This window comes from Oncorhynchus tshawytscha, linkage group LG16 (genome assembly GCF_018296145.1).
Source record: "Oncorhynchus tshawytscha isolate Ot180627B linkage group LG16, Otsh_v2.0, whole genome shotgun sequence".
NCBI lineage: Eukaryota > Metazoa > Chordata > Actinopteri > Salmoniformes > Salmonidae > Oncorhynchus > Oncorhynchus tshawytscha.
This window is the reverse complement of record NC_056444.1, coordinates 21,132,574-21,159,618: the sequence shown is the minus strand read 5'-3', so window position 1 is coordinate 21,159,618 and position 27,045 is coordinate 21,132,574. Positions and strand designations below refer to the sequence as shown.

Sequence of the window (27,045 nt, the reverse complement as noted above, 5' to 3'; positions counted from 1 at the left end):
GGCAGTGTTGAAGGCCGTCTTCCACTCGTCTCCTTTGCGTATTCAAACAAGGTGGTAGGCATTCCGAAGGTCCAGTTTGGAAAATATGGTAGCCTCCTGGAGAGGTGCGAAAACCGAGGATAGGAGTGGTAGAGGGTAACGATTCTTGATCGTGATGTCACTGAGGCCCCGGAATTCAATACATGGACGCAGGGTCTTGTCCTTCTTCCCCACAAAGAAGAACCCTGCGCCGGCAGGAGAGGCAGAAGGGTGAATACTCCCAGTAGCCAGAGAGTCCTCAATGTGCTCCCCCATGGCCTTGGTCTCAGGGCCAGACAGGGAATATAGCCAGCCTCGAGGCGGTGTGGTGCCTGGGAGGAGGTCAATAGCACAATCGTAAGAACGGTGTGGAGCAAGGGAGGTAGCATAAGCCTTGCTGAAAACCTCCAGGAGGTCATGGTACTCTGCGGGAACAGCAGAGAGATCCGAGGCTTGGACTTAACCCTGGAGGTGGACGTTCCAGGGTAGGCTTCGTCGCCTTCAAGCAATGTGAATGACAGAACAGGCTCCAACCCAGGAATTAACCAATGGTCCAGTCAATATTGAGGTTGTGCTTCTGGAGCCAAGGAAATCTCAAAACAACAGGGATGTGGGGAGACTCACTGAGGAGACGCTGTATTGACTCATTGTGATTTCCAGATACCCGCAGATTAATGGAAACTGTGCTGTGCGTGACTCTTCCAATGGAGCGGCCGTCCAGTGCCCTGTCATTCTTGGGAACGGAGATGAGTTAAGTGGAGATACCTATTTCGGATACCAGGATAGCGTCCATAAAACTCTCATCTGCCCCAGGGTCAATCAGCACCCGGAGAGATTTAGACTGGTCTCCCCACAGCAGGATCACAAAAAAAAGGAGTTTGGGTAATGGGAATTAGTGAATTCCCAGTCTGGCTCACCAGTGTACTCGTACCTACTAATGAGTCAGGTCTCTTTACTGGGCAGGTGGCTATTTAATTCCTCGCAGCGCCACAATACAGACAACTATTGAAGCTTAGCCTACGTGAACGTTCCCTAGGCGATAATCTAGCTCTGCCCAGTTGCATAGGTTCCAGTGTATCTGACAGACCCATCGCCCATGATTCGAGGGAGCTCGGGTGGCTTCGGATCTTCTCAGAAATGTAGCCTTCGGGGACGTCCGGGTTCCTTCGGAGGTGAGCAAGCAGCAGCAGATGAACGAGTGTTGCCGAGACCTGAGCTCCTCTCATTCCTGAGTTCTGGTAGACGCCCATCAATCCTAATGGTAAGGGCGATGAGGGAATCGAGGTCCAAAGGTAACTCCCGGGCTGCTAGCTCGTCTTTTATCTCCTCTGATAGTCTGTGAAGGTATTGAACAGGACCTCCGGATTCCAGGCACTCTCGGTGGCCAATGTGCGAAAATCTATTGCGTAGTCTGCCACACTATGGAAGTTCTGATTTAATTTCAGTAGTTTTCGGGCCGCCTCCCATGCACAGGAGAATCGAACACCTTCCTCACCTCTGCCATAAAATCCTACAGATAATAGCAAACACCGGATTGTTGCTCCCAAACAGCTGTAGCCCAGGAGAGTGCCCTTCCAGACATTAGCATAATAAGATACGCTATCTTCGACCGATCCAAAAGGAACGAAGATGGCTGTAGCTCAAAAATAAGGGAACACTGGGAAAAAAACGCCCGGCAGGTTCCAGGATCCCCAGTATATCGCTCCGGAGGAGGTATGCGGGGTTCTCGGGGGAAATGGGGTAGGCTGAACAAACCCACCAATGGTAGGTGGGTTACTGAGTGACTGGGAGGTCTCAGATGTGGAATGCTGCCTGTGAGATAATTCACAGACCTGCTCCATTAACGCCTTGAACCCCGTTCTGCCAGAGATTGGAACCATTCCATAAGGTTCTGAAGTAGCTCCTCCCTGCAGGGTTCAAGTCTGCTGGGTCAGTCATGGCCAGTTCGTACTATAACAACACAGGGCGAGACCCAGATTAAGACACAGGAGGCAGATGGTTAGAGTCTCTGATATTTATTAAACAACAAGGGGCAGGCAAGAGGCAGGTCGAGGTCAGGCAAAAGTTCAGTAACCAGGTCAAAGTTCCAAATGGTACAAGGAGGCAGGCAGGCTCAAGGTAAGGGCAGGCTGATTGGTCAGGCTGGTGGGCTCAGAGTCAGGGCAGGCAAAAGGTCAAAACCAGGAGGACTAGAAAAACAGAGGCAAGGAAAAGGCAGGAGCACAGAAAAACACGCTGGTTGACAAGACAAGACGAACTGGCAACAGACAAACAGAGAACACAGGAATAAATACCGTGGGAAAACGGGTGACACCTGGAGGTGGGTGGAGACAATCACAAAGACAGGTGAAACAGATCAGGGCGTGACATCTTCTGCTTTGTCCATCAGCTCCACTACCCTTTACCCCCTCCTCTTGTTTTAATTTCCCCTCTCCTCTCTTTAAAAGATACAATTATTTTCATTGCAATGAGATTTGCATCCTTGGCGTCCTTGGCATGGCTTATATTCTTTCTGTGTTAGGTTTCATTATGAAGGAAGTCTCCCCTGCTGGTGCCTCTCAGCTCATATTAAGAGCATTAAAGATGGATCAAGTTGATTTGTGATGGGAATATTGTTTATGAAACCGCAATACGGGAACTACAGATGAAAATGTACTATCTAGCTAAATCTGGCGCAATGGCATGTTGTACATGGTCCCTAACAAATAAACGAGTAAATAATACATTCCTAGAAAGAATGCACTACCAGAATACTCACAGGTTTAGTTGAATTACTTGTCTACATTGTTGTTGAAAAAATCAAGTAGTCTGCTGTGGGAAATGACCTACAAAACTACACTCTCGTGTCTTGTGTGTCTTGATGAAGCTCAGTGCTGAGAGCTATGCCGTACATGATTTCTTTTTTTTTACAAGAAGAGACGAGGTAGAATTACCATTTGATGTTTAATCAATGCTCAGACGTAATCCTTTATGAACCAAGGAAATATATTTATGAGCATGTCAAAACAGCCAAGGTCATCCTTCAATGTATGAAGGAAAAATAAACCAGCACTCTAGAATGTTTTTCTGGCTTTATTGATTGAAATCTCTCTAATTTTCCCTCAAACTAACCCTCATCACTTAAAATGAAACCTGGAGCATCTTGGCAGTGTTGTGTTGTTTGGAGTTTCAGAGAGCGGTGGCAGTTGATGTGCTGCTAGCCAGCTAACTGCCTTCTGTCTGTCCTGTGGTACTGCAGATATAGAGTTCACCAGGAGATCGATACTGGCTGAGGCCTGCTATCATAATCTCACTGGCCTCTGTTACCTCAGCAAAATGCTCTTCTTCCCTCCCTCCTTCTCTCCCCCTCTCTCTTCCTACTCCCTGGCTGTAATGAACAATAAAGTCAAGGTTTTAGAAAAGCACAAGGGAGAGAAGTGAAGTCCTCTGCTCTGAGAAGAAGGGATAACATTGGAGATGAAGAGAGAGAAAGCGAGAAAGCGAGAAAGCGAGAAAGCGAGAAAGCGAGAAAGCGAGAAAGCGAGAAAGCGAGAAAGCGAGAGAGAGAGAGAGAGAGAGAGAGAGAGAGAGAGAGAGAGAGAGAGAGAGCGAGCGAGAGCGAGAGCGAGAGAACTCTTTTGCAATTTCTGTGTGTCTTTGATTGCATTCCCCATGGATTATCTCTTCAATTGGGGCTATGAACAGGAAGGGTACAGACGACTCAGGCGAGAGATAGTACTTTGTCTGATGAACTGTTTTCGTGTTGTAAACACTCTCAGAATACAAAGCAAAACAATGATTTGAAGTGAAAAGTTTCTGAGAAGTTTCTGATTGCCATCAGATAGAGTGTTTTTACAACACAAACACACACTCAGAATCTGGTTTATATAGAATCTGGCATCAGGTAAAGTAGGCCTACTCTGCAATGACTAGCATGTCTAGTGTGAACAATCCCTATGTCAATACACCACCCCTTACCCCCTTCTACCTCCTAGCCTTACCCCCTACCCTCTCACTGTCCTACACTCACCCCTTGCCAACCCCAGTCAGCAGAGTTAGCCTTGGCACCCTGTACACCCTGTACAGTAGCTGCTGTGGGTTGGACGTAGCACTGCCTTGATGAATTACCTGCTCTCTGTCTGCATTGTGTTCACATCCCATTGTGTTGCTCACGGTGATGGATGATCACCTGGGTTCTAGACCTCAGTGTTCCTTCCTTCCTGTCCTGTTTCTCTCTCTCTTTCTCTTCTCTCTCCCTCTGTTCTATCGTTAATATAATGGCCTTATGAGAGACATGAGAGACTTTAAATCCTTCATTAGTAGGCTATTTCCTCTGACACAGAAAATGTAAACTGGAACACAGAGGCAGTCTAGTTTTTCAGTGTTGTGGATCGAAGCATTAGGCAATTATTGCTGGACAAGTTCTGTAGTAGCAGTAGCATTGTTCACATTCAATGTGGAGTGCAGTATGTGAAATAAATAGCACATATGCCATGAAACATCATTTTTTGCTATAATGAAGACATCTAATGCAAGATGCAAAATAAGTTCCCAGTGTGTTGTATTTCAGCAGCTTCTCTCTTCCCATCACACTTTCTGTCTGAGAGACAATTACCCCTGCTTAGCAAGCACTAACGGAACACCTCTGTTAGCTTCAATAGCACAGCTTCTTTAAATTGGCCAAGTCGGGATAACTCCTCCATTTAAATGCATGGAATAATACAGAGGACTGAGTCAGTGGAATGGGGGCACAGAATAGAGATACACAGCACACTCAATAATAACTTGGACTGGTCCATTAAAGTGGCTGAGAGGGGTGATGGGGTTCGGAAACTAATGGTTTGACCCTGGATGATGGTCAATGTTCACACTGATAGTGACTAATTGACTGTCTGCCCTGTGTATACTGAACACCTTCATATTTGATGTCATACATTAGGGTGAGACGACAGTCTCTGTGGAGTTAGGATGTTTCTCAGTCAATTAAAACATACCCTATTAAGATTTTAAATACCCTACCTGCATGTTGACTGACAGCTCTGCTCTGATGACTGTAACTATCTGGGATTGTTGTGAAACAGACACATATTTTAACATGACTTCAGGGCCAATTTCTTGTCAGAACCTTTCATCAGCTTACATCAGCCAGACATCAGTCAGAATTCTAAATGTCGCGACAACAAAAAAACGGTCAAAAGACATTTCGAACAGATACAGATGTCTCTGCTCTCTGTCTCTCCTCATAATGTCCTAGTCTTACGAAGGAGTCCCTAGACAGTATCTACTCTAGACATAACGTGTGGCTCTCTTTATGCAAAATAGATGCTATCATGTCTGGGTGTCTGGGGAGAAGAACACTTCTCTGTTTTTCTCTCTGTCTTTCCATTCCTCTTCCTTGCTCTCCCTTTTCTCTCTCTGCCTAAGTCCCTGTCCTATGCTATGTTATGTCCCCCCAATATCTCCCCCTCTCTCTCTCTCTCTCTCTCTCTCTCTCTCTCTCTCTCTCTCTCTCTCTCTCTCTCTCTCTCTCTCTCTCTCTCTCACCCGATCTCTTTTTCTGCCACCCTTCTGTTTCTCTCTCCCTCTGTCTGTCCTCTGACCATGCTCTCTCTGTCTCTCTATCTCTCTCTCTCCCTCTCTCTCTCTCTCTCTCTCTCTCTCTCTCTCTCTCACCCAATCTCTTTTTCTGCCACCCTTCTGTTTCTCTCTCCCTCTGTCTGTCCTCTGACCATGCTCTCTCTGTCTCTCCCTAACACCCACCTTAGGGTAACAATGGGCCTCTTAGTAGTAAAGACACACACATGGTCTCTGCACAAAGGCTCATCTCTTGGTTATCAAACAGTACTGAGGACAGTGTAGTGAAGAGAGAGGGTGGGCAGAGAGAACATGCATATCTCCAGATTCAAATCACTTTAAGTCCCAAACACTGAATGCCTGCATGTGATTATGCCCTACAGCTGCTTTCAGACCAGTAGATACTTCTGAAAAGCAGCTTTTCTTTCTAACTAAAAAAGGGCTGTGTATCAGAGACCTAAAGTTGAGAGCTGATAATTAGAATAAATGTCAGCACACTAGAGATTAAATTTCACTTTAAGAGAGCTATTTCGTCTGCAGAGTACAGTGAGGCTAAATAATAGGGTTGTAATGGGTGTTTAATGTTTTAAGATTTTGGTTCTGGACTTTGCATCGATGCACGGCTAGGTATTCTGGCCCATTTGATGTCTTGGCACTGAGGTACTGGGGTGTGGGAGGTGGTAAATGATGCCAATATATTACTGGTTTTTAGGAAAGATGGATAATATTCACTTCATATTTTATTATAGTAGCCGTTTTTGAAAGTGGAATAAGTATGAGTTTTGAATCTCTTCTGAATTTTTCTATTTATATTTGATTATTATAATAAATTTGAATGAGTAATGATTTGTTTTATTGAATCCGTTAGTGCCCACAAAGCTCTTTCGTAATATTATTGATTATGTTACTTCATCATTACTATCTAATACCATATCACAGACGGACCAGTGAAAGTTAGACCAAACTTTTTGGTATTTTCCCTGTAATTTTTGAGAGCACATACTGCACACACACAGCCTACTCATAGGGACAGCCAGTGCTGTGCAAGCTGGGTTGGCATGCTGAGCTGCTAGTGCTTATGTGTGGTTTGTGTCAGAGGAGCACTGTCCCTAAAATAGCTAGCTTTGGCCTGGAATGTCATCTGGCATCCTGACAGATACAGCTGAGTGGTGGCCACGCACACATGCACACACACAATCCACCACCTTCTGCTTCCCTCCACTTTATGCTGGGCCTCTATCCTATTTTCTTTCTCCTTCTCATCCCCCCTTCTCCCGCCTCCTGTTCCCACGTGAACCTGCCAGGTGTGTGGGTAATAATAATAATAATAATTATTAGGGGGGTGCTTATATTTTGTCCTGTTACACACAAGTGTGTTTTTTTCCACATCCCAACTCTCCCTGAGACAGCAACAGATTTTTTCACCTTGCCGGCCCCGGTTTCAAACCAGGAAACTTTGAGTTAATGGCCCAATGCGCTAACCTCTAGGCTACCTGTGCGTGTGCACGTGTGTGTGTGTGCGTGCAATATCTCTACTTCCTGTTACTTCTTTGAGGCCATTGGGACGGTGGAGTTAAGGCTTCCTCATAAAAACCACGGAGGAGAATTTCAGTGCACTGTTCCTGTCTGAGGAGGAAATGAAAGAACGTTTCTGCTGAGGGGTTTCAACTTTACCTCTCTTTCTGTCTGCACGATATACAGCTGATATACAACTTTCAATCCTGAATCAGATGGAAACATTATAATAATGTGTTTGGTATAGTTTAACAGGTTCTTAATGTAAAAGGTGGTTTCAACTCATTAGGCTACCTTCCCCTCATTTCGTCCTTATACAAAGTTGAAATATAGAGTATATTTAAGATGAAAACACGATTTATTTTATATCCTAAAAAAAAAAAGTACCCATACAGTATAAAGTTCCCTCAAGTAGTTTACCATATTGTAAAAATAGAAACTGCTCTCCATGATTTACCTGGCTGAATGAATGATTGGGGAAGGTGGTCTAGAGTTACAGTGAAACATACAATTACAATGGGACTGATAGCTAGCAAGTGGTTCATAAACTCCCGGAGTGGTACATTAAGTTACAGCGGTACAGTAATTATTACAGAAACTTTCAATTCACTCCCTAATCTCTTGGAGGGGCGGTAATGGCTGTTCTCCTCCTCTGTCCATCCATCGTTTCACTGGCTTGACGCCAGCAGTCATTTCATTCCATTACTACAGAACCTTTATCAATGAAAACCCCCTGGAGGACCAGAAGTGAAATTACAGTTGAGGAATCAGAGTGTATTGAATTCTCATCCTTAGAGGACAGGCTTAGGTTTTATCTCCTAAGTCCTCTCTGCTAGTAAAAACGTGAAAAGCATCTCAACATTTCCTCCCATGTAAATCACATTGACATTCAGTTCTGTGCTCGCTCTCTCATGTCTAAGTATCCCTCATTTTCTCCCCTGGTGTAAATCACATTGTCATCCGTCTCTGTGCTCGCTCCCTCGTGTCTGGAATGAGCCCTGGTGGGTGGGCGCGTTAATTGAATTCAGTGTTCATATTTAACGTGCACTGGTACACCGATAGGATGCGGTCTGCTGTGTAGGATGTATTCATTCAGCCTCTGTGTGGGTCGATGAACCACAGCCATATAAATGAATGGGAAAGGGAAAGAGGTTGGTTGTAGTGGCCGATACTATACCACCTGGTCAAACCAACTCAAGACTGGAGGAAATAGTCTACACCGTATTTAAAACTATGTGATGTGGTATACCTGCCTACAGAAAACGGCTATTGTAGAATGTTGTCATTGTTCATTACTAAACTGTTGTCTACTGCTCAAGTATCAGTTTATTGAGTGTTTCTAAAAGCTGATCTTTTTTTTGGTTTACAATGGTGTTAATGAACAGTTCATATTTTTTTGCCCAATGTTTAATTTTCTCTTCGTTTAATGCCTATGTGTTTCCATTGTGCCATGCTGTTTCAGTGTCTGTTTCTAATGCAGTTTAACACCAGTATCTTGTGTTTCTAATGTTATTTTTTGTGTTGACAGGAGGCGGAGTGGCACTGTGATGAGTTCACTAAAGGAGCCTGCTTCAGTCGGGGGAAGTCAGAGGTGAGGCCGTTAACACACTCATCCCAACATGAAACAAACCCACTCATAACTCAGACTTAACTTAGACTTCACTCAAACTGGAGAAAACCCCTCATGGACAACCATGTGTGATTTATGTCTGAAGTAGGTGGATTTATGTCTGAATTTAGTGGGTTTAGTACACACCTTTCATTTAAACTGACTATACACAGACACTGTTTTCCTTTCCTCTGTTTTTGTGTGTGTGTGTGTGTGTGTGTGTGTGTGTGTGTGTGTGTGTGTGTGTGTGTGTGTGTGTGTGTGTGTGTGTGTGTGTGTGTGTGTGTGTGTGTGTGTGTGTGTGTGTGTGTGTGTGTGTGTGTGTGTGTGTGTGTGTTTGTGAGTGAGTGAAGTGTATTTAAATATCACTCCACAATAATATAAAATACAGATTTTTTTAACTACATTGTGGACCGTTCAAATTGAGTTGAGACACTAAACACAATCATGGTCAAACATGGTACATTACATCATCTATACACATGTATGCATAATTATTGTATTTTTATTAAATACAGTGGATGAAAGGACAATTAGGCACTTAAAAGGAAATGTCTCCGTTGGAGGATTTTATTTTATTTAACCTTTATTAAACCGTTGGAGGATAAGATGGCAGGTTTTGGCTCAGACATTCACATGGCTCAGACGTTCACATGGCTCAGACGTTCACATGGCTCAGACATTCACATGGCTCAGACGTTCACATGGCTCAGACATTCACATGGCTCAGACATTCACATGGCTCAGACGTTCACATGGCTCAGACATTCACATGGCTCAGACATTCACATGGCTCAGACGTTCACATGGCTCAGACATTCACATGGCTCAGACATTCACATGGCTCAGACGTTCACATGGCTCAGACGTTCACATGGCTCAGACGTTCACATGGCTCAGACATTCACATGGCTCAGACATTCACATGGCTCAGACATTTACATGGCTCAGACATTCACATGGCTCAGACGTTCACATGGCTCAGACGTTCACATGGCTCAGACGTTCACATGGCTCAGACATTCACATGGCTCAGACATTCACATGGCTCAGACATTCACATGGCTCAGACATTCACATGGCTCAGACGTTCACATGGCTCAGACATTCACATGGCTCAGACATTCACATGGCTCAGACATTCACATGGCTCAGACGTTCACATGGCTCAGACATTCACATGGCTCAGACATTCACATGGCTCAGACATTCACATTCACATTCACATGGCTCAGACATTCACATGGCTCAGACATTCACATGGCTCAGACATTCACATTCACATTCACATGGCTCAGACGTTCACATGGCTCAGACATTCACATTCACATTCACATGGCTCAGACATTCACATTCACATTCACATGGCTCAGACATTCACATTCACATTCACACGGCTCAGACATTCACATGGCTCAGACATTCACATTCACATTCACATGGCTCAGACATTCACATGGCTCAGACATTCACATGGCTCAGACATTCACATGGCTCAGACATTCACATTCACATTCACATGGCTCAGACATTCACATTCACATTCACATGGCTCAGACATTCACATGGCTCAGACATTCACACGGCTCAGACATTCACATTCACATGGCTCAGACATTCACATTCACATTCACATGGCTCAGACATTTACATGGCTCAGACATTCACATGGCTCAGACATTCACATGGCTCAGACATTCACATGGCTCAGACATTCACATGGCTCAGACATTCACATGGCTCAGACATTCACACGGCTCAGACATTCACACGGCTCAGACGTTCACACGGCTCAGACGTTCACACGGCTCAGACGTTCACACGGCTCAGACATTCACACGGCTCAGACATTCACACGGCTCAGACATTCACACGGCTCAGACATTCACACGGCTCAGACATTCACACGGCTCAGACATTCACATGGCTCAGACATTCACATGGCTCAGACATTCACACGGCTCAGACGTTCACACGGCTCAGACGTTCACACGGCTCAGACGTTCACACGGCTCAGACATTCACACGGCTCAGACATTCACACGGCTCAGACATTCACACGGCTCAGACATTCACACGGCTCAGACATTCACACGGCTCAGACATTCACACGGCTCAGACATTCACACGGCTCAGACATTCACATGGCTCAGACATTCACATGGCTCAGACATTCACATGGCTCACAGACATTCACATGGCTCAGACATGGCTCAGACATTCACATGGCTCAGACATTCACATGGCTCAGACATTCACATGGCTCAGACATTCACATGGCTCAGACATTCACATGGCTCAGACATTCACATGGCTCAGACATTCACATGGCTCAGACATTCACATGGCTCAGACATTCACATGGCTCAGACATTCACATGGCTCAGACATTCACATGGCTCAGACATTCACATGGCTCAGACATTCACATGGCTCAGACATTCACATGGCTCAGACAGACATTCACATGGCTCAGACATTCACATGGCTCAGACATTCACATTCACATTCACATGGCTCAGACATTCACATGGCTCAGACATTCACATGGCTCAGACGTTCACATGGCTCAGACATTCACATGGCTCAGACATTCACATGGCTCAGACATTCACATTCACATTCACATGGCTCAGACGTTCACATGGCTCAGACATTCACATGGCTCAGACATTCACATGGCTCAGACATTCACATGGCTCAGACATTCACATGGCTCAGACATTCACATGGCTCAGACGTTCACATGGCTCAGACATTCACATTCACATTCACATGGCTCAGACATTCACATGGCTCAGACATTCACATGGCTCAGACATTCACATGGCTCAGACGTTCACATGGCTCAGACATTCACATGGCTCAGACATTCACATGGCTCAGACGTTCACATGGCTCAGACATTCACACGGCTCAGACATGGCTCAGACATTCACATGGCTCAGACGTTCACATGGCTCAGACATTCACATGGCTCAGACATTCACATGGCTCAGACATTCACATGGCTCAGACGTTCACATGGCTCAGACATTCACATGGCTCAGACATTAACATGGCTCAGACATTCACATGGCTCAGACGTTCACATGGCTCAGACATTCACATTCACATTCACATGGCACATGGCCAGACATTCACATGGCTCAGACGTTCACATGGCTCAGACGTTCACATGGCTCAGACATTCACATGGCTCAGACATTCACATGGCTCAGACATTCACATGGCTCAGACATTCACATGGCTCAGACATTCACACGGCTCAGACATTCACACGGCTCAGACATTCACACGGCTCAGACATTCACATGGCTCAGACATTCACATGGCTCAGACATTCACATGGCTCAGACGTTCACATGGCTCAGACATTCACATGGTTCAGACGTTCACATTCACATTCACATGGCTCAGACATTAACATTCACATGGCTCAGACGTTCACATGGCTCAGACATTCACATGGCTCAGACATTCACATGGCTCAGACGTTCACATTCACATGGCTCAGACATTAACATTCACATGGCTCAGACGTTCACATGGCTCAGACATTCACATGGCTCAGACATTCACATGGCTCAGACGTTCACATGGCTCAGACGTTCACATGGCTCAGACATTCACATGGCTCAGACATTCACATGGCTCAGACATTCACATGGCTCAGACATTCACATGGCTCAGACATTCACATGGCTCAGACATTCACATGGCTCAGACATTCACATGGCTCAGACGTTCACATTCACATGGCTCAGACATTCACATGGCTCAGACATTCACATGGCTCAGACATTCACATGGCTCAGACGTTCACATTCACATGGCTCAGACGTTCACATGGCTCAGACATTCACATGGCTCAGACGTTCACATGGCTCAGACGTTCACATGGCTCAGACGTTCACATGGCTCAGACATTCACATGGCTCAGACATTCACATGGCTCAGACGTTCACATGGCTCAGACATTCACATGGCTCAGACATTCACATGGCTCAGACATTCACATTCACATGGCTCAGACATTCACATGGCTCAGACATTCACATTCACATTCACATGGCTCAGACATTCACATGGCTCAGACATTCACATGGCTCAGACATTCACATGGCTCAGACATTCACATGGCTCAGACATTCACATGGCTCAGACATTCACATGGCTCAGACATTCACATGGCTCAGACATTCACATGGCTCAGACATTCACATGGCTCAGACATTCACATGGCTCAGACGTTCACATTCACATGGCTCAGACATTCACATGGCTCAGACATTCACATTCACATGGCTCAGACATTCACATTCACATGGCTCAGACATTCACATGGCTCAGACATTCACATGGCTCAGACATTCACATGGCTCAGACGTTCACATGGCTCAGACGTTCACATTCACATGGCTCAGACATTCACATGGCTCAGACATTCACATGGCTCAGACATAACATTCACATGGCTCAGACATTCACATGGCTCAGACATTCACATGGCTCAGACATTCACATGGCTCAGACGTTCACATGGCTCAGACATTCACATGGCTCAGACATTCACATGGCTCAGACGTTCACATGGCTCAGACATTCACATGGCTCAGACATTCACATGGCTCAGACATTCACATGGCTCAGACGTTCACATGGCTCAGACGTTCACATGGCTCAGACGTTCACATGGCTCAGACGTTCACATGGCTCAAACATTCACATGGCTCAGACATTCACATGGCTCAGACATTCACATGGCTCAGACATTCACATGGCTCAGACATTCACATGGCTCAGACATTCACATTCACATGGCTCAGACATTCACATGGCTCAGACATTCACATGGCTCAGACATTCACATGGCTCAGACATTCACATGGCTCAGACATTCACATGGCTCAGACATTCACATTCACATGGCTCAGACATTCACATGGCTCAGACATTCACATGGCTCAGACATTCACATGGCTCAGACATTCACATGGCTCAGACATTCACATGGCTCAGACGTTCACATTCACATGGCTCAGACATTCACATGGCTTAGACATTCACATGGCTCAGACATTCACATGGCTCAGACATTCACATGGCTCAGACATTCACATTCACATGGCTCAGACATTCACATGGCTCAGACATTCACATGGCTCAGACATTCACATTCACATGGCTCAGACGTTCACATTCACATGGCTCAGACATTCACATGGCTCAGACATTCACATGGCTCAGACATTCACATGGCTCAGACATTCACATGGCTCAGACATTCACATGGCTCAGACATTCACATGGCTCAGACATTCACATGGCATTCATGGCTCAGACATTCACATGGCTCAGACATGGCTCAGACATTCACATGGCTCAGACATTCACATGGCTCAGACATTCACATGGCTCAGACGTTCACATTCACATGGCTCAGACGTTCACATTCACATGGCTCAGACATTCACATGGCTCAGACATTCACATGGCTCAGACATTCACATGGCTCAGACGTTCACATGGCTCAGACATTCACATGGCTCAGACGTTCACATGGCTCAGACGTTCACATGGCTCAGACATGGCTCGTTCATGGCTCAGACATTCACATGGCTCAGACATTCACATGGCTCAGGCGTTCAGACATTCACATGGCTCAGACGTTCACATGGCTCAGACGTTCACATGGCTCAGACATTCACATGGCTCAGACATTCACATGGCTCAGACATTCACATGGCTCAGACATTCACATGGCTCAGACATTCACATGGCTCAGACATTCACATTCACATGGCTCAGACATTAACATTCACATGGCTCAGACATTAACATTCACATGGCTCAGACATTCACATGGCTCAGACATTCACATGGCTCAGACATTCACATGGCTCAGACATTCACATGGCTCAGACATTCACATGGCTCAGACATTCACATGGCTCAGACATTGGCTCAGACATTCACACACGGCTCAGACGTTCACATGGCTCAGACATTCACATGGCTCAGACATTAACATTCACATGGCTCAGACATTCACATGGCTCAGACATTGGCTCAACATTCACATGGCTCAGACATTCACATTCACATGGCTCAGACATTCACATGGCTCAGACATTAACATTCACATGGCTCAGACATTCACATGGCTCAGACATTCACATTCACATGGCTCAGACATTCACATGGCTCAGACATTAACATTCACACGGCTCAGACATTAACATTCACACGGCTCAGACATTTCATTCACATGGCTCAGACATTAACATTCACACGGCTCAGACATTCACACGGCTCAGACATTCACACGGCTCAGACATTCACACGGCTCAGACATTCACACGGCTCAGACATTCACACGGCTCAGACATTCACACGGCTCAGACATTCACACGGCTCAGACATTAACATTCACACGGCTCAGACATTAACATTCACACGGCTCAGACATTAACATTCACATGGCTCAGACATTCACACGGCTCAGACATTCACATGGCTCAGACATTAACATTCACATGGCTCAGACATTAACATTCACACGGCTCAGACATTCACACGGCTCAGACATTAACATTCACACGGCTCAGACATTAACATTCACACGGCTCAGACATTAACATTCACATGGCTCAGACATTAACATTCACACGGCTCAGACATTAACATTCACGGCTCAGACATTCACATGGCTCAGACATTCACATGGCTCAGACATTCACATTCACACGGCTCAGACATTCACATGGCTCAGACATTAACATTCACATGGCTCAGACATTCACATTCACACGGCTCAGACATTCACACGGCTCAGACATTTAATGGCTCAGACATTCACATGGCTCAGACATTCACATGGCTCAGACATTACGGCTCAGACATTCACATGGCTCAGACATTAACATTCACATGGCTCAGACATTCACATGGCTCAGACATTCACACGGCTCAGACATTCACACGGCTCAGACATTAACATTCACATGGCTCAGACATTAACATTCACATGGCTCAGACATTAACATTCACATGGCTCAGACATTAACATTCACATGGCTCAGACATTCACATGGCTCAGACATTAACATTCACATGGCTCATTCACATGGCTCAGACATTCACATGGCTCAGACATTCACATGGCTCAGACATTAACATTCACATGGCTCAGACATTCACATGGCTCAGACATTAACATTCACATGGCTCAGACATTTAGACATTCACATGGCTCAGACATTAACATTCATGGCTCAGACATTCACACATGGCTCAGACATTAACATTCACATGGCTCAGACATTAACATTCACATGGCTCAGACATTAACATTCACATGGCTCAGACATTAACATTCAGACACATGGCTCAGACATTCACATGGCTCAGACATTAACATTCACATGGCTCAGACATTCACATTCACATGGCTCAGACATTCACATGGCTCAGACATTCACATGGCTCAGACATTAACACATGGCTCAGACATTCACATGGCTCAGACATTCACATGGCTCAGACATTCACATGGCTCAGACATTCACATGGCTCAGACATTCACATTCACATGGCTCAGACATTCACACGGCTCAGACATTCACACGGCTCAGACATTCACACGGCTCAGACATTCACACGGCTCAGACATTCACACGGCTCAGACATTCACACAGGCTCAGACACGGCTCAGACATTCACACGGCTCAGACATTTCAGACATTCACACGGCTCAGACATTCACACGGCTCAGACATTCACACGGCTCAGACATTAACATTCACACGGCTCAGACATTAACATTCACACGGCTCAGACATTAACATTCACATGGCTCAGACATTCACATGGCTCAGACATTAACATTCACATGGCTCAGACATTAACATTCACACGGCTCAGACATTCACATGGCTCAGACATTAACATTCACACGGCTCAGACATTAACATTCACATGGCTCAGACATTCAGACATTCACACATGGCTCAGACATTAACATTCACACGGCTCAGACATTCACATGGCTCAGACATTAACATTCACATGGCTCAGACACATGGCTCAGACATTCACATTCACACGGCTCAGACATTCACATGGCTCAGACATTAACATTCACATGGCTCAGACATTCACATTCACACGGCTCAGACATTCACATGGCTCAGACATTTCAGACATTCACATGGCTCAGACATTCACATGGCTCAGACATTAACATTCACATGGCTCAGACATTAACATTCACATGGCTCAAACATTCACATGGCTCAGACATTCACACGGCTCAGACATTCACACAGACTCAGACATTAACATTCACATGGCTCAGACATTCACATGGCTCAGACATTCACATGGCTCAGACATTAACATTCACATGGCTCAGACATTCACATGGCTCAGACATTAACATTCACATGGCTCAGACATTAACATTCACATGGCTCAGACATTAACAGTCACATGGCTCAGACATTAACATTCACATGGCTCAGACATTCACATGGCTCAGACATTCACATGGCTCAAACATTCACATGGCTCAGACATTCACATGGCTCAGACATTCACACGGCTCAGACATTCACATGGCTCAGACACATTCACACGGCTCAGACATTCACATGGCTCAGACATTAACATTCACATGGCTCAGACATTCACACGGCTCAGACATTCACACGGCTCAGACATTCACACGGCTCAGACATTTACATGGCTCAGACATTTACATGGCTCAGACATTTACATGGCTCAGACATTTACACGGCTCAGACATTCACACAGCTCAGACATTTACACAGCTCAGACATTTTTCTTAATAACATTTCCCATAGTTTATCCAGCAGTAGACATGCACTCCTAATGCAGTATAAGTATAGTTCTAGACACACATAAAGACTCATAATATACCAAAAGTCATAATGCATTGTAAGTATCATCATAATCACTTAGAATATACTGCAACATAGTGCTTCATAATTGCTGATCACTTCTTCCTCAAGGGTCATGCAGCATTATTGACTAATAATGAAGTGATCAGCAATTATGAAGCACTATGTTGCAGTATATTCTAAGTGATTATGATGATACTTATAATGCATTATGACTATTGGTATATGGAATTATGAGTCTTTATGCATGTCTATAACTATACTTATACTGCATCAGGAGTGCATGTCTACTGATGTATAAATGCATTGTCCATGTGGACTTCATAGAAAGTATTACCCAGGTTTGTTAATCACTTGGTACCACCTTAGTTCATTGCTCTCTAAAAGTGATGATTAAAAAGCATTACGGTAATTCCTAGAATACACTATGTCTGCGTGTGTGTGTGTGTGTGTGTGTGTGTGTGTGTGTGTGTGTGTGTGTGTGTGTGTGTGTGTGTTGTGTGTGTGTGTGTGTATATACACGCGCACAACTATGAGGAGTTCAGTAAAGGAGCCTGCTTCAGTCAGGGCAAATCAGAGGTGAGGCCGTTAACACACTAATCCCAACATGAAACAAACCCACTCATAACTCAGACTTAACTTAGACTTCACTCAAACTGGAGAAAACCCCTCATGGACAACAATGTGTGATTCATGTCTGAAGTAGTATTTAGTGGGTTTAGTACACACCTTTTCATTTAAACTGACTATACACAGACACTGTTTTCCTTTCTTCTCTCTGTGTGTGTGTGTGTGTGTGTGTGTGTGTGTGTGTGTGTGTGTGTGTGTGTGTGTGTGTGTGTGTGTGTGTGTGTGTGTGTGTGTGGTTTTCCTGCATACCCTCCTCCAAATAACATGCTTTATTACTGAATGTGACCGTGGGCTGAACTGCAGGGGCCTCGTGGGTATTTCAGTTGTTTGGTTGGAGTCTGAGAGATTTGACTGTTTGTTTATCCCTCTGTGAAAGGTTGTTAGAGGCCTATAACACACACACACACACCTTCTCATGGGCCTATGCTCTTTTCAGATTAGAGTATATTTTTCATAGACCGAGAGAGAAACCTGGGAAAGTCATCATAATTAGACAGCTCCAGAGAGATGCACCTGTGAAAGTCTATAATCAGACAGAGAGAGATGCACCTGTGAAAGTCTTTATAATCAGAGCCAGGAGATGCACCTGTGAAAGTCTATAATCAGACATAATAGGTTTGCAGGGATTGGCCAGTGTATGATTGTCATTCTGAATTACAGACTAAGCTACCTTAGTCCTAAAGACTAGTTTTTCTTGTTGTTGCTTCTGAAGATACACTCCAGTAATGTACAGTAATATTTTGCAGAATGTTTCCCTTCGCTGGCAAATAATGCAGACAGGCAATGCAAAAATAAGCAGGAAGCACACAGGACAATTTTGATTTGAAGCACACGAGACAATGACACAAAGAACAGCATTGAAGACATCATTCTCTGCATATTTCTTTATTTATTTCTCTCTCTTTCTTTCGCTTTCTCTCTCTCTCTGTCTTTCACTCTCTCTCACTCACATTCTCTCTCTTTGTCTCTCACACTCTCTCTCGCTCTCTCACTCTCTCGCTCTCTCGCTCTCTCACTCTCTCACTCTCTCACTCTCTCTCTCACTCTCTTGCTCTCTCACTCTCTCGCCCTCTCACTCTCTCACTCTCTCACTCTCTCACTCTCTCGCCCTCTCACTCTCTCACTCTCTCACTCTCTCGCCCTCTCACTCTCTCACTCTCTCGCTCTCTCACTCTCTCGCTCTCTCACTCTCTCACTCTCTCGCCCTCTCACTCTCTCACTCTCTCACTCTCTCGCCCTCTCACTCTCTCTTCATCTCTCCCTTTTACTTGGCAGAGTTGTTTTTTTTTATTACTTAGTCCGCCGCACAGCAATATACCGTAACTTAAGTTATTTCACAGATACGGTGTCTTTTCCTTGAGTGAATTTACAAGTGATTGTGCTCTTTAAAGCCGGTGTCTGCCTCTCTGAACCGCCTTTGATTTATTTCCACCAGGAGAAGAAAAGGGACTTAAATTGACTTGACGGGAGTCGATCGGCAGCTCTGTCTGGTTTGTCATTCGAGAGCCGTGCATAACAGTCTCCGTGTTACTATAAGGAGCCTGAACGTTTGTCAGGAGGTTTTCAACACTGTGACACAAGACACACATTAAAATCAGCTTTTTATTTGCTGGGGGAACAACCTCCGTGCTGAGTTGAGTTATACACACAGGCAGCCACACTACAAAAGGCAGACACACACACACACACACAGCGAGACACACAAACACACAGCGAGAGAGACACACACATATACAATGTGCTTAGTACAGGAAAATGAATCGATTTACGAGTTAACCTCCATCTTGATAGGGGGAAATAAAATATACCCTACTTCTACCCCTCCCACATACACACATATACTGCTCCCACTAACCCTTCAGCGGTCCCTTGTAACACTCCTAAATCAGGCACCACTGATAGAGAGAGAGGTGGAGGAGAGAGCGAGCGTGAAAGCGAGAGAAAGGAGAAAGAGAAAGGGAGATAGAAGAGCGAGAAAGAGAGGAAAAAAATAGTCAGAGAGGGGCATCTCTAGTACACCAGACAGTCTAATTTACTGGCCCTAAATCTGAACGAGGGCCCTCAGAACCACAAGCTCCAGGTCCCTTCAGACGGACTCAGGGGAACTTACCATACAAGTGGTTTATTTTAAGACTCCAGTCAGACAATGCAAAAACACACATCCACCATGTTCTGACAAGACTTCTCACTGCTAGCATCGTGTTAGTGTTGTGTGTTTTTAACAAAGTCCAATGACTGAGCAGTGTGAATAGTGTTGGGGGAAACAGAGGTCGTGTTGTTACACTGTTTCAATCAATCACATTTTAGTCATTTTTTATTAGTATAGCACTTTTCAACCCAGGCTTTAAGCTAACCCCCAAAGGATTAGCCAAGGCAACAGAGGCAAAGAAAAACTCCCAATACAGATGTAGGGTCTTAATTTGATCACCCTGTTGCAGGAGAACTTTCCTGCAGTGCAGGACATTTAAAACATGAGGTTTAAAAAGGCTTGTGAAGTTTGTAATTTCCACTTTGACATTTTTGACTTGATTTTCCCTTACAAAAAATGTATCAACCCCTACATTTCCTGTTGCTGCAGGATCATTTTACTACTGTAGCAAACTGGCTTGAATTAAGATATTACATCTGTAGGTACTCTAGGGCTGCAGCTTCATTATTCAGAGTTAGTGCAATGTTTGGATGTGACTGGCTAGTATTTACACATATACTTTCTTATCTTGCATATGTAATTATTTGTATTATATGTAATCTTTGTATTTTTTTTATCTTCTTCTACCTTTTTTGAGCTCTCGTTGAAGAGAAATTCCAATGTATGTACTTACAAATGGCAAATACTTGAAACTTGGTTAAGGTGTTTATTCCTGTGTTTGTGTCATTCTATTAGTGCTAATGTCAGCTGTGCTGTTCTGTCCTCTCCACAGGAGGAGTGTCAGAATTACATCAGAGTGCTGCTGGTGAATGGAGATAGACTGTTCACCTGTGGAACCAATGCTTTCACACCCATCTGCACCAACCGCACTGTAAGAATTTATTCATGCCCTCCTCTCCTCTCCCTCTCCTCTCCTCTCCTCTCCCTCTCTCCTCTCCTCTCCTCTCCTCTCCTCTCCTCTCCTCTCCTCTCCTCTCCTCCTCCTCTCCCTCCTCTCCTCTCCTCTCCTCTCCTCCTCCCTCCTCTCCTCTCCCCCTCTCTCCTCTCCTCTCCTCTCCTCTCCTCTCCTCTCCTCTCCTCTCCCTCTCCTCTCCTCTCCCTCTCCTCTCCTCCTCCTCTCCTCCTCCTCCTCCCCCTCCTCTCCTCTCCTCTCCCTCCTCTCCTCCTCCTCCTCCTCCTCCTCCTCTCCTCTCCTCTCCCCTCCCTCTCCTCTCCTCTCCTCTCCTCTCCCCTCCTCTCCTCTCCTCTCCTCTCCTCTCCTCTCCTCTACTTTACTTCCTTATCTGTAACTATCTTCTCTTTTCCTCTCTTCTACTACTCTATGCTCCTCTACTAGTTCTACTCCACCTACTGTATATAAACCTGCAGTTTAATCTGAGGGAAGTGTGTGGGCTGTTGGTTATATTATATGGTGTGTAGGTGGAGGGAAGGACAATGTTTTTATTTTATTTTTAATTTTGTTAGCAGCAAATGCAAAGGTCACCGTCTCATAACGACTACTCCGACAGAAATACATATAGTATAAATGTCAATACATTATTACGATGGTATTTCATCAGCCCTGTTATAGGAGAACACATATTTACTCTGAGTGGGTCTGCTAATATGAAAGATAAGTGCTGCATAGCTATAGAGAGAGGGAGAGCGAGAGAGACAAAAAAATTGAGTGTAACAGAGAGGGAGAGAGAGGGGGGATCGGGAGAGAGGGAAAGAGAAAAGAATTGAGTGTGACAAAGGGAAGGAGAGAGTGGGGGGGATCAGGCGAGAGGTAGAAAGAAAGGGATCGAGAGCGACAGAGAGGTAGAGAGAGGGCAGGAGAGGGAGTGAGGTGGAGGGAGAGAGATAGATTGCGAAGGAGGTAGAGAGAGATCACTAGGGAGGGAGGGAGAGAGATCGAGAGGGAGGGAGGGAGAGAGATCGAGAGGGAGGGAGGGTGAGAGATCGCGAGGGAGGGAGAGAGGGATTGAGTGCGTCAGAGAGGGAAAGGGAGAGTGGGATCAAGTGTGACAGAGAGGGAGAGAGAAAGATCGTGAGGAAGGGAGGTATTGGGTGCGACGGGGGGGTTGTGTGTGACAGAGAAGGAGATTGAGAGGGAGGGCGAAAGAGAGAGGGATCGAGAGCGACAAAGAGGGGGGAAAGAGAGAGAGAAAGATCATGAGGGAGGGAGGTATTGGGTGCGACGGGGGGGGTATGTGACAGAGAAGGAGATTGAGAGGGAGGGAGAGGGAGAGAGAGAGGGATCGAGAGCGACAAAGAGGGGGAGAGAGAGAGAAAGATCATGAGGGAGGGAGGTATTGGGTGCGACGGGGTGGGTTGTGTGTGACAGAGAAGGAGATTGAGAGGGAGGGAGAGGGAGAGAGAGAGGGATCGAGAGCGACAAAGGGGGGGAAAGAGAGAGAGAAAGATTCCAAGGGAGGGAGAGAGAGCGAGAGAGAGGAGAAGGAAATAAATATGCGTTTAGTTATCATAATGTGTGTACATAACCACAGATTAATATCCCGTTAATGACCCATTCACTGTCTTTACAGGCATTTACTGAAATTAATTCTGTCCAAATGTCCTCATTCATGACAATATATTAATTAATTTCAAGACCTTATCAATATTTATGGCCTTGAATGGCAGGATTATTTTTGCCCACTATGGATTTGTCAGAAATTAGAGAATGCAATCCTCTAGTCATGCTTTTGATAATGGCGATGATGATATTGCTACTGATGATGAGTATGATGACGGTGATGATGATGTGATGATGATGAGTATGATGATGAGTGTGATGATGAGTATGATGATGATGAGTGTGATAATGATGAGAAAGGAGGATGATGATGATGATGATGAGAATGAGGAGGATGAAGATGAGAATGAGTATGATGATGATGAGGATGATAATGATGAGTATGACGATGAGTATGGTGGTCATGATGATGAGGATGATCATGATGATGATTTTGATAATGATAATGATGATGAGTAAAATGATGATTATATAGAACTTATTATTGCTGCCCCAATGTCCTCTTTGCTGCCCTGTAGACAGCTATGAATCATCAGACACCTAACACCTGCTTGGCTGTCTCTTTCTGTGTCTGATAACATTTATGAGACGGCTGCAAGGAAATGTAACATGGCAACTGACCAGGAAGGAAGGGAGAGAAAGAGAGATGATCTGAAAGCCAAGTCAACAGCACTGAGTGTGTCTCAAATGATTGGCTATTAGAGGTGTGAAAGTGACCCGTTTCCCCAGCCAGTCCACCCAACAACAGCTGCTGTGTGTCCTGAAGAGAGAACTCATTCACTCCATTGCTTTAATATGCATGATAGATGCAGCCTCTATCTATACTCTATCCCCATTCCACCTGTCTTACAGACCCAGCTCGACCCAAACACTTCCCTCAACACACAGAATCAACTCCATCAATACCCCCTTTCATCGCAGACTTCAGGCCCAGACACAGTGACACTTGTTGGGTCAAGCTGGGTCAGACCGGAGGCCCGGAGCGGAGGTAGTTTGTGTTGACGGAACCAACGGTGGTCCAAATCAACCCACTCTAATAAATCTATACAAAGTGACCCGCTCTTAGGCTGTTTTATTAATGAGCATCACGTACTTTAAGGAAGTGGAAAGTCCATCTCTCATTGATTAATCAGAAACCCAAGCCAGCATTAGAGAGAAGCTTCAGTGTGTCAGTTGGACAAAGCTTGTGTTCTGTATAGTTAGACATCTTCTGCCCGTCAGGCAGGATGTGCAGTTAAGAACACACCTGGGTCGATGTGAGTAATGTGTAGCGTTGCCTCATAGCTTAATGCGATGGTTAGTGGGGAGGGGAAAAGAAACTATAGTGGCCCTAGAATTGACCATTGCAGAACCCCATTTGCAGAATTAGTAAGCATTTAAAGTTTATTGGATGGGTTTCCATTGAAACAAAGATACATTTCTACAACAGTATGTGGTTAACCATAAATGCGAAGTACGGAATGATGGTTTATATAAATAATGTATAAAAATACATCACGGTTTAGATTGATAGGAATGGAGGTGGAAGTCTTGCCCTAAGCATCTCTCCTTCACGGTTACACCATGAGTTTAATTTTCATATTGGCAAATAAAACACTGTGTACATTCCAGCTCTTAAACATATCCAAGGCTTTTGCCTCAGTTTATGTTGGGTGGGTTTTTATTGGTGTACAAGTGTAGGTCGTACTGTAGAGTATTTTTAAACACTGAGAGCTGGATTTGGCCTCGCTTTCAAAGGCAGACAAACCAAACGTCTGAGCTCTGAGCTTCGCATGGAGCTGCTTGTGAAAACGGAGAGGCTTTCCCTAAGTCACTGATGTGGTTTAATAATGCTTTATCAAGGAAAACAGATGTATGTCCGCTAGTCATCAGAACAACCAAACCAGGAGGAATAAAATGTACAGTAACTTCTCCAGGAAGTACAGTGAAGATAGAGGTTTTCTATTAGCATTGGTCCTGTTCCAGATGTTGTGTTCTTGTTCTTAGAGTGTGGTTTTGGATAGGTTAAGCTGATTATAAAAGGCTGTGGGAAGAGTCATATTCTTGCCTAAAAAGATGCTATAGCTAATTACCAGCAATACCCACCCACATAGATATGGCCATAAGAGCTCTGTGCTGGGAACTGCGTAGGTTGAATGTAGGTTGCCTCTATTTTACCTCAGTTGATTCTCCAGCTATTGGTTTTGTATCCAAACTTGATAGCTAAAGGTAGGATTTTAGCTATGGTTCTGAAAATGGTCTTACCGTAACAATAAGAGACAGGCTTCTTCCTAGAGGAGAAACAGCAGTTTCACAGGCATTATTGTTTATTGTTCCATATCCTTCTTTCTAATCTGAGGTCTGTCCAAATGAACTTTATTTCCCAAACACTATATCCACCAATTTTTCACATTTGTGTTTTTTCATCAGAAGTGATTGTTTATGGGTACCTTCATGTGTGTGTAAAATATTACTGTTCTCAGATTTGTTTGCAAAACTATATATGTACATTGTTTCGCTGGAATGGAAGGTTCGTATCCTGTTTATTTGACTGTGATATGTGTTTGTCTCACCTAGCTATCTTAAGATGAATGCACTTACTATAAGTCTCTCTGGATAAGAGCATCTGCTAAATGACTAAAATATCAAATGTAAATGTATTACATACAGATCTCATATTACTGTATTGCATTTTTTTATATTGATGTCACAAATGTACAGTATAATTTCTAAATGTCTTTATAAAAAATGTAGTTATTTGTTGCATTTGACTGTTTAATAAGGATCTGACCTTTTTTTACATTTTCACCTAAAATGACATACCCAAATCTAACTATCTATAGCTCAGGCATTGAAGCAAGGATATGCATATTCTTGATACCATTTGAAAGGAAAAACTTTGACGTTTGTGAAAATGTCAAATGAATGTAGGATAACATAGCGCATTAGATCTGGTAAAAGAAAATACAAAGAAAAAAACAAACATTTTTTAATATTTTTTTTGTCCCATGATCTTTGAAATGCAAGAAAAAGACCATAATGTATTATTCCAGCCCAGGCGCAATTTATATTTTGGCCACTAGATGGTGACAGTGTATGTGTAACGTTTTAGACTGATCCAATTAAGCATTGCATTTCTGTTCAAACTTTTGGGTCAAGACTGCCCAAATGTGCCTGATTGGTAGTAACTTCTCAAGTTCATAACTGTGCACTCTCCTCAATCAATAGCATGGTATTTTTTCACTGTAATAGCTACTGTAAATTCGACAGTGCAGTTAGATTAACAAGAATTTACGCTTTCTGCCAATATCAGATATGTCTATGTCCTGCGAAATGTTCTTGTTATTTACAGCTTCATGCTAATCGCATTAGCCTACGTTAGCTCAACTGTCCCGTGGGGGACCCACCGATCCTGAAGAAGTTTTAAAACCTAATATAGCAGTACTAGTTATTTCTCTGAGAGTGAGGCGGATATATAGCATTTAGCAAAAAAAAATATTTGTCTCTCTGAATTGATACCACCAAGTGATAGATTTTAAACAAGAAACATGTCTGTCATTGAACAACCCCATGCCATCATGATGAGAAAAAACACAATCAACTTTTACTATCATAATCAATTATTCAAGTCAAACTCCAAATCTCTCCCTTGGTTCTGTGGTAACCAAGCAACGTGCTCAATGTTTAGCCTTGTCTCATTGTGTGATCATTCTGCTAAAACTCACAGTATTTGAGAACAATCAATGTTTGTATGGGAGTGACAAATTCCAGTCAAGGAGAGGGGAGTTAAAAATCATGTGATGTGTGCTCACACTCATCTACCCCTCATCTCCTCCCCCTCTCCACCCTCTCTTCCCCATCCCCTCTAGCTGACCAACCTGACAGAGATCCATGACCAGATCAGTGGGATGGCCCGTTGTCCCTACAACCCTCTCCATAACTCCACAGCCCTGATCACCTCCAGCGGAGAGCTCTATGCTGCCACCGCCATGGACTTCTCTGGCAGAGACCCAGCTATATATCGCAGTCTGGGGGGGCTGCCGCCTCTACGCACTGCACAGTACAACTCCAAATGGCTCAATGGTAGGATGGGGTAGAGGTAGGGGTAGAGAAGCAAGCGGTAGGAGATAGGCGGATGCTGCCAATACTG

At 44.4% G+C, this 27,045-nt stretch overlaps 1 protein-coding gene across 3 annotated transcripts in view; it reads left to right on the top strand.

Moving 5' to 3' along the window:
• The window catches only part of sema5a (sema domain, seven thrombospondin repeats (type 1 and type 1-like), transmembrane domain (TM) and short cytoplasmic domain, (semaphorin) 5A), a 202,208-nt gene that overhangs the window by 71,146 nt on the left and 104,017 nt on the right, over window positions 1-27,045 (top strand). For all 3 annotated transcript variants that reach the window (XM_042298964.1, XM_042298963.1, XM_042298965.1), the window contains 3 exons: window positions 8,615-8,677; window positions 21,171-21,269; window positions 26,765-26,978. In XM_042298964.1, coding sequence (XP_042154898.1) covers window positions 8,615-8,677; window positions 21,171-21,269; window positions 26,765-26,978 — 376 coding nt within the window. The remainder of the gene's footprint in view (window positions 1-8,614; window positions 8,678-21,170; window positions 21,270-26,764; window positions 26,979-27,045) is intronic.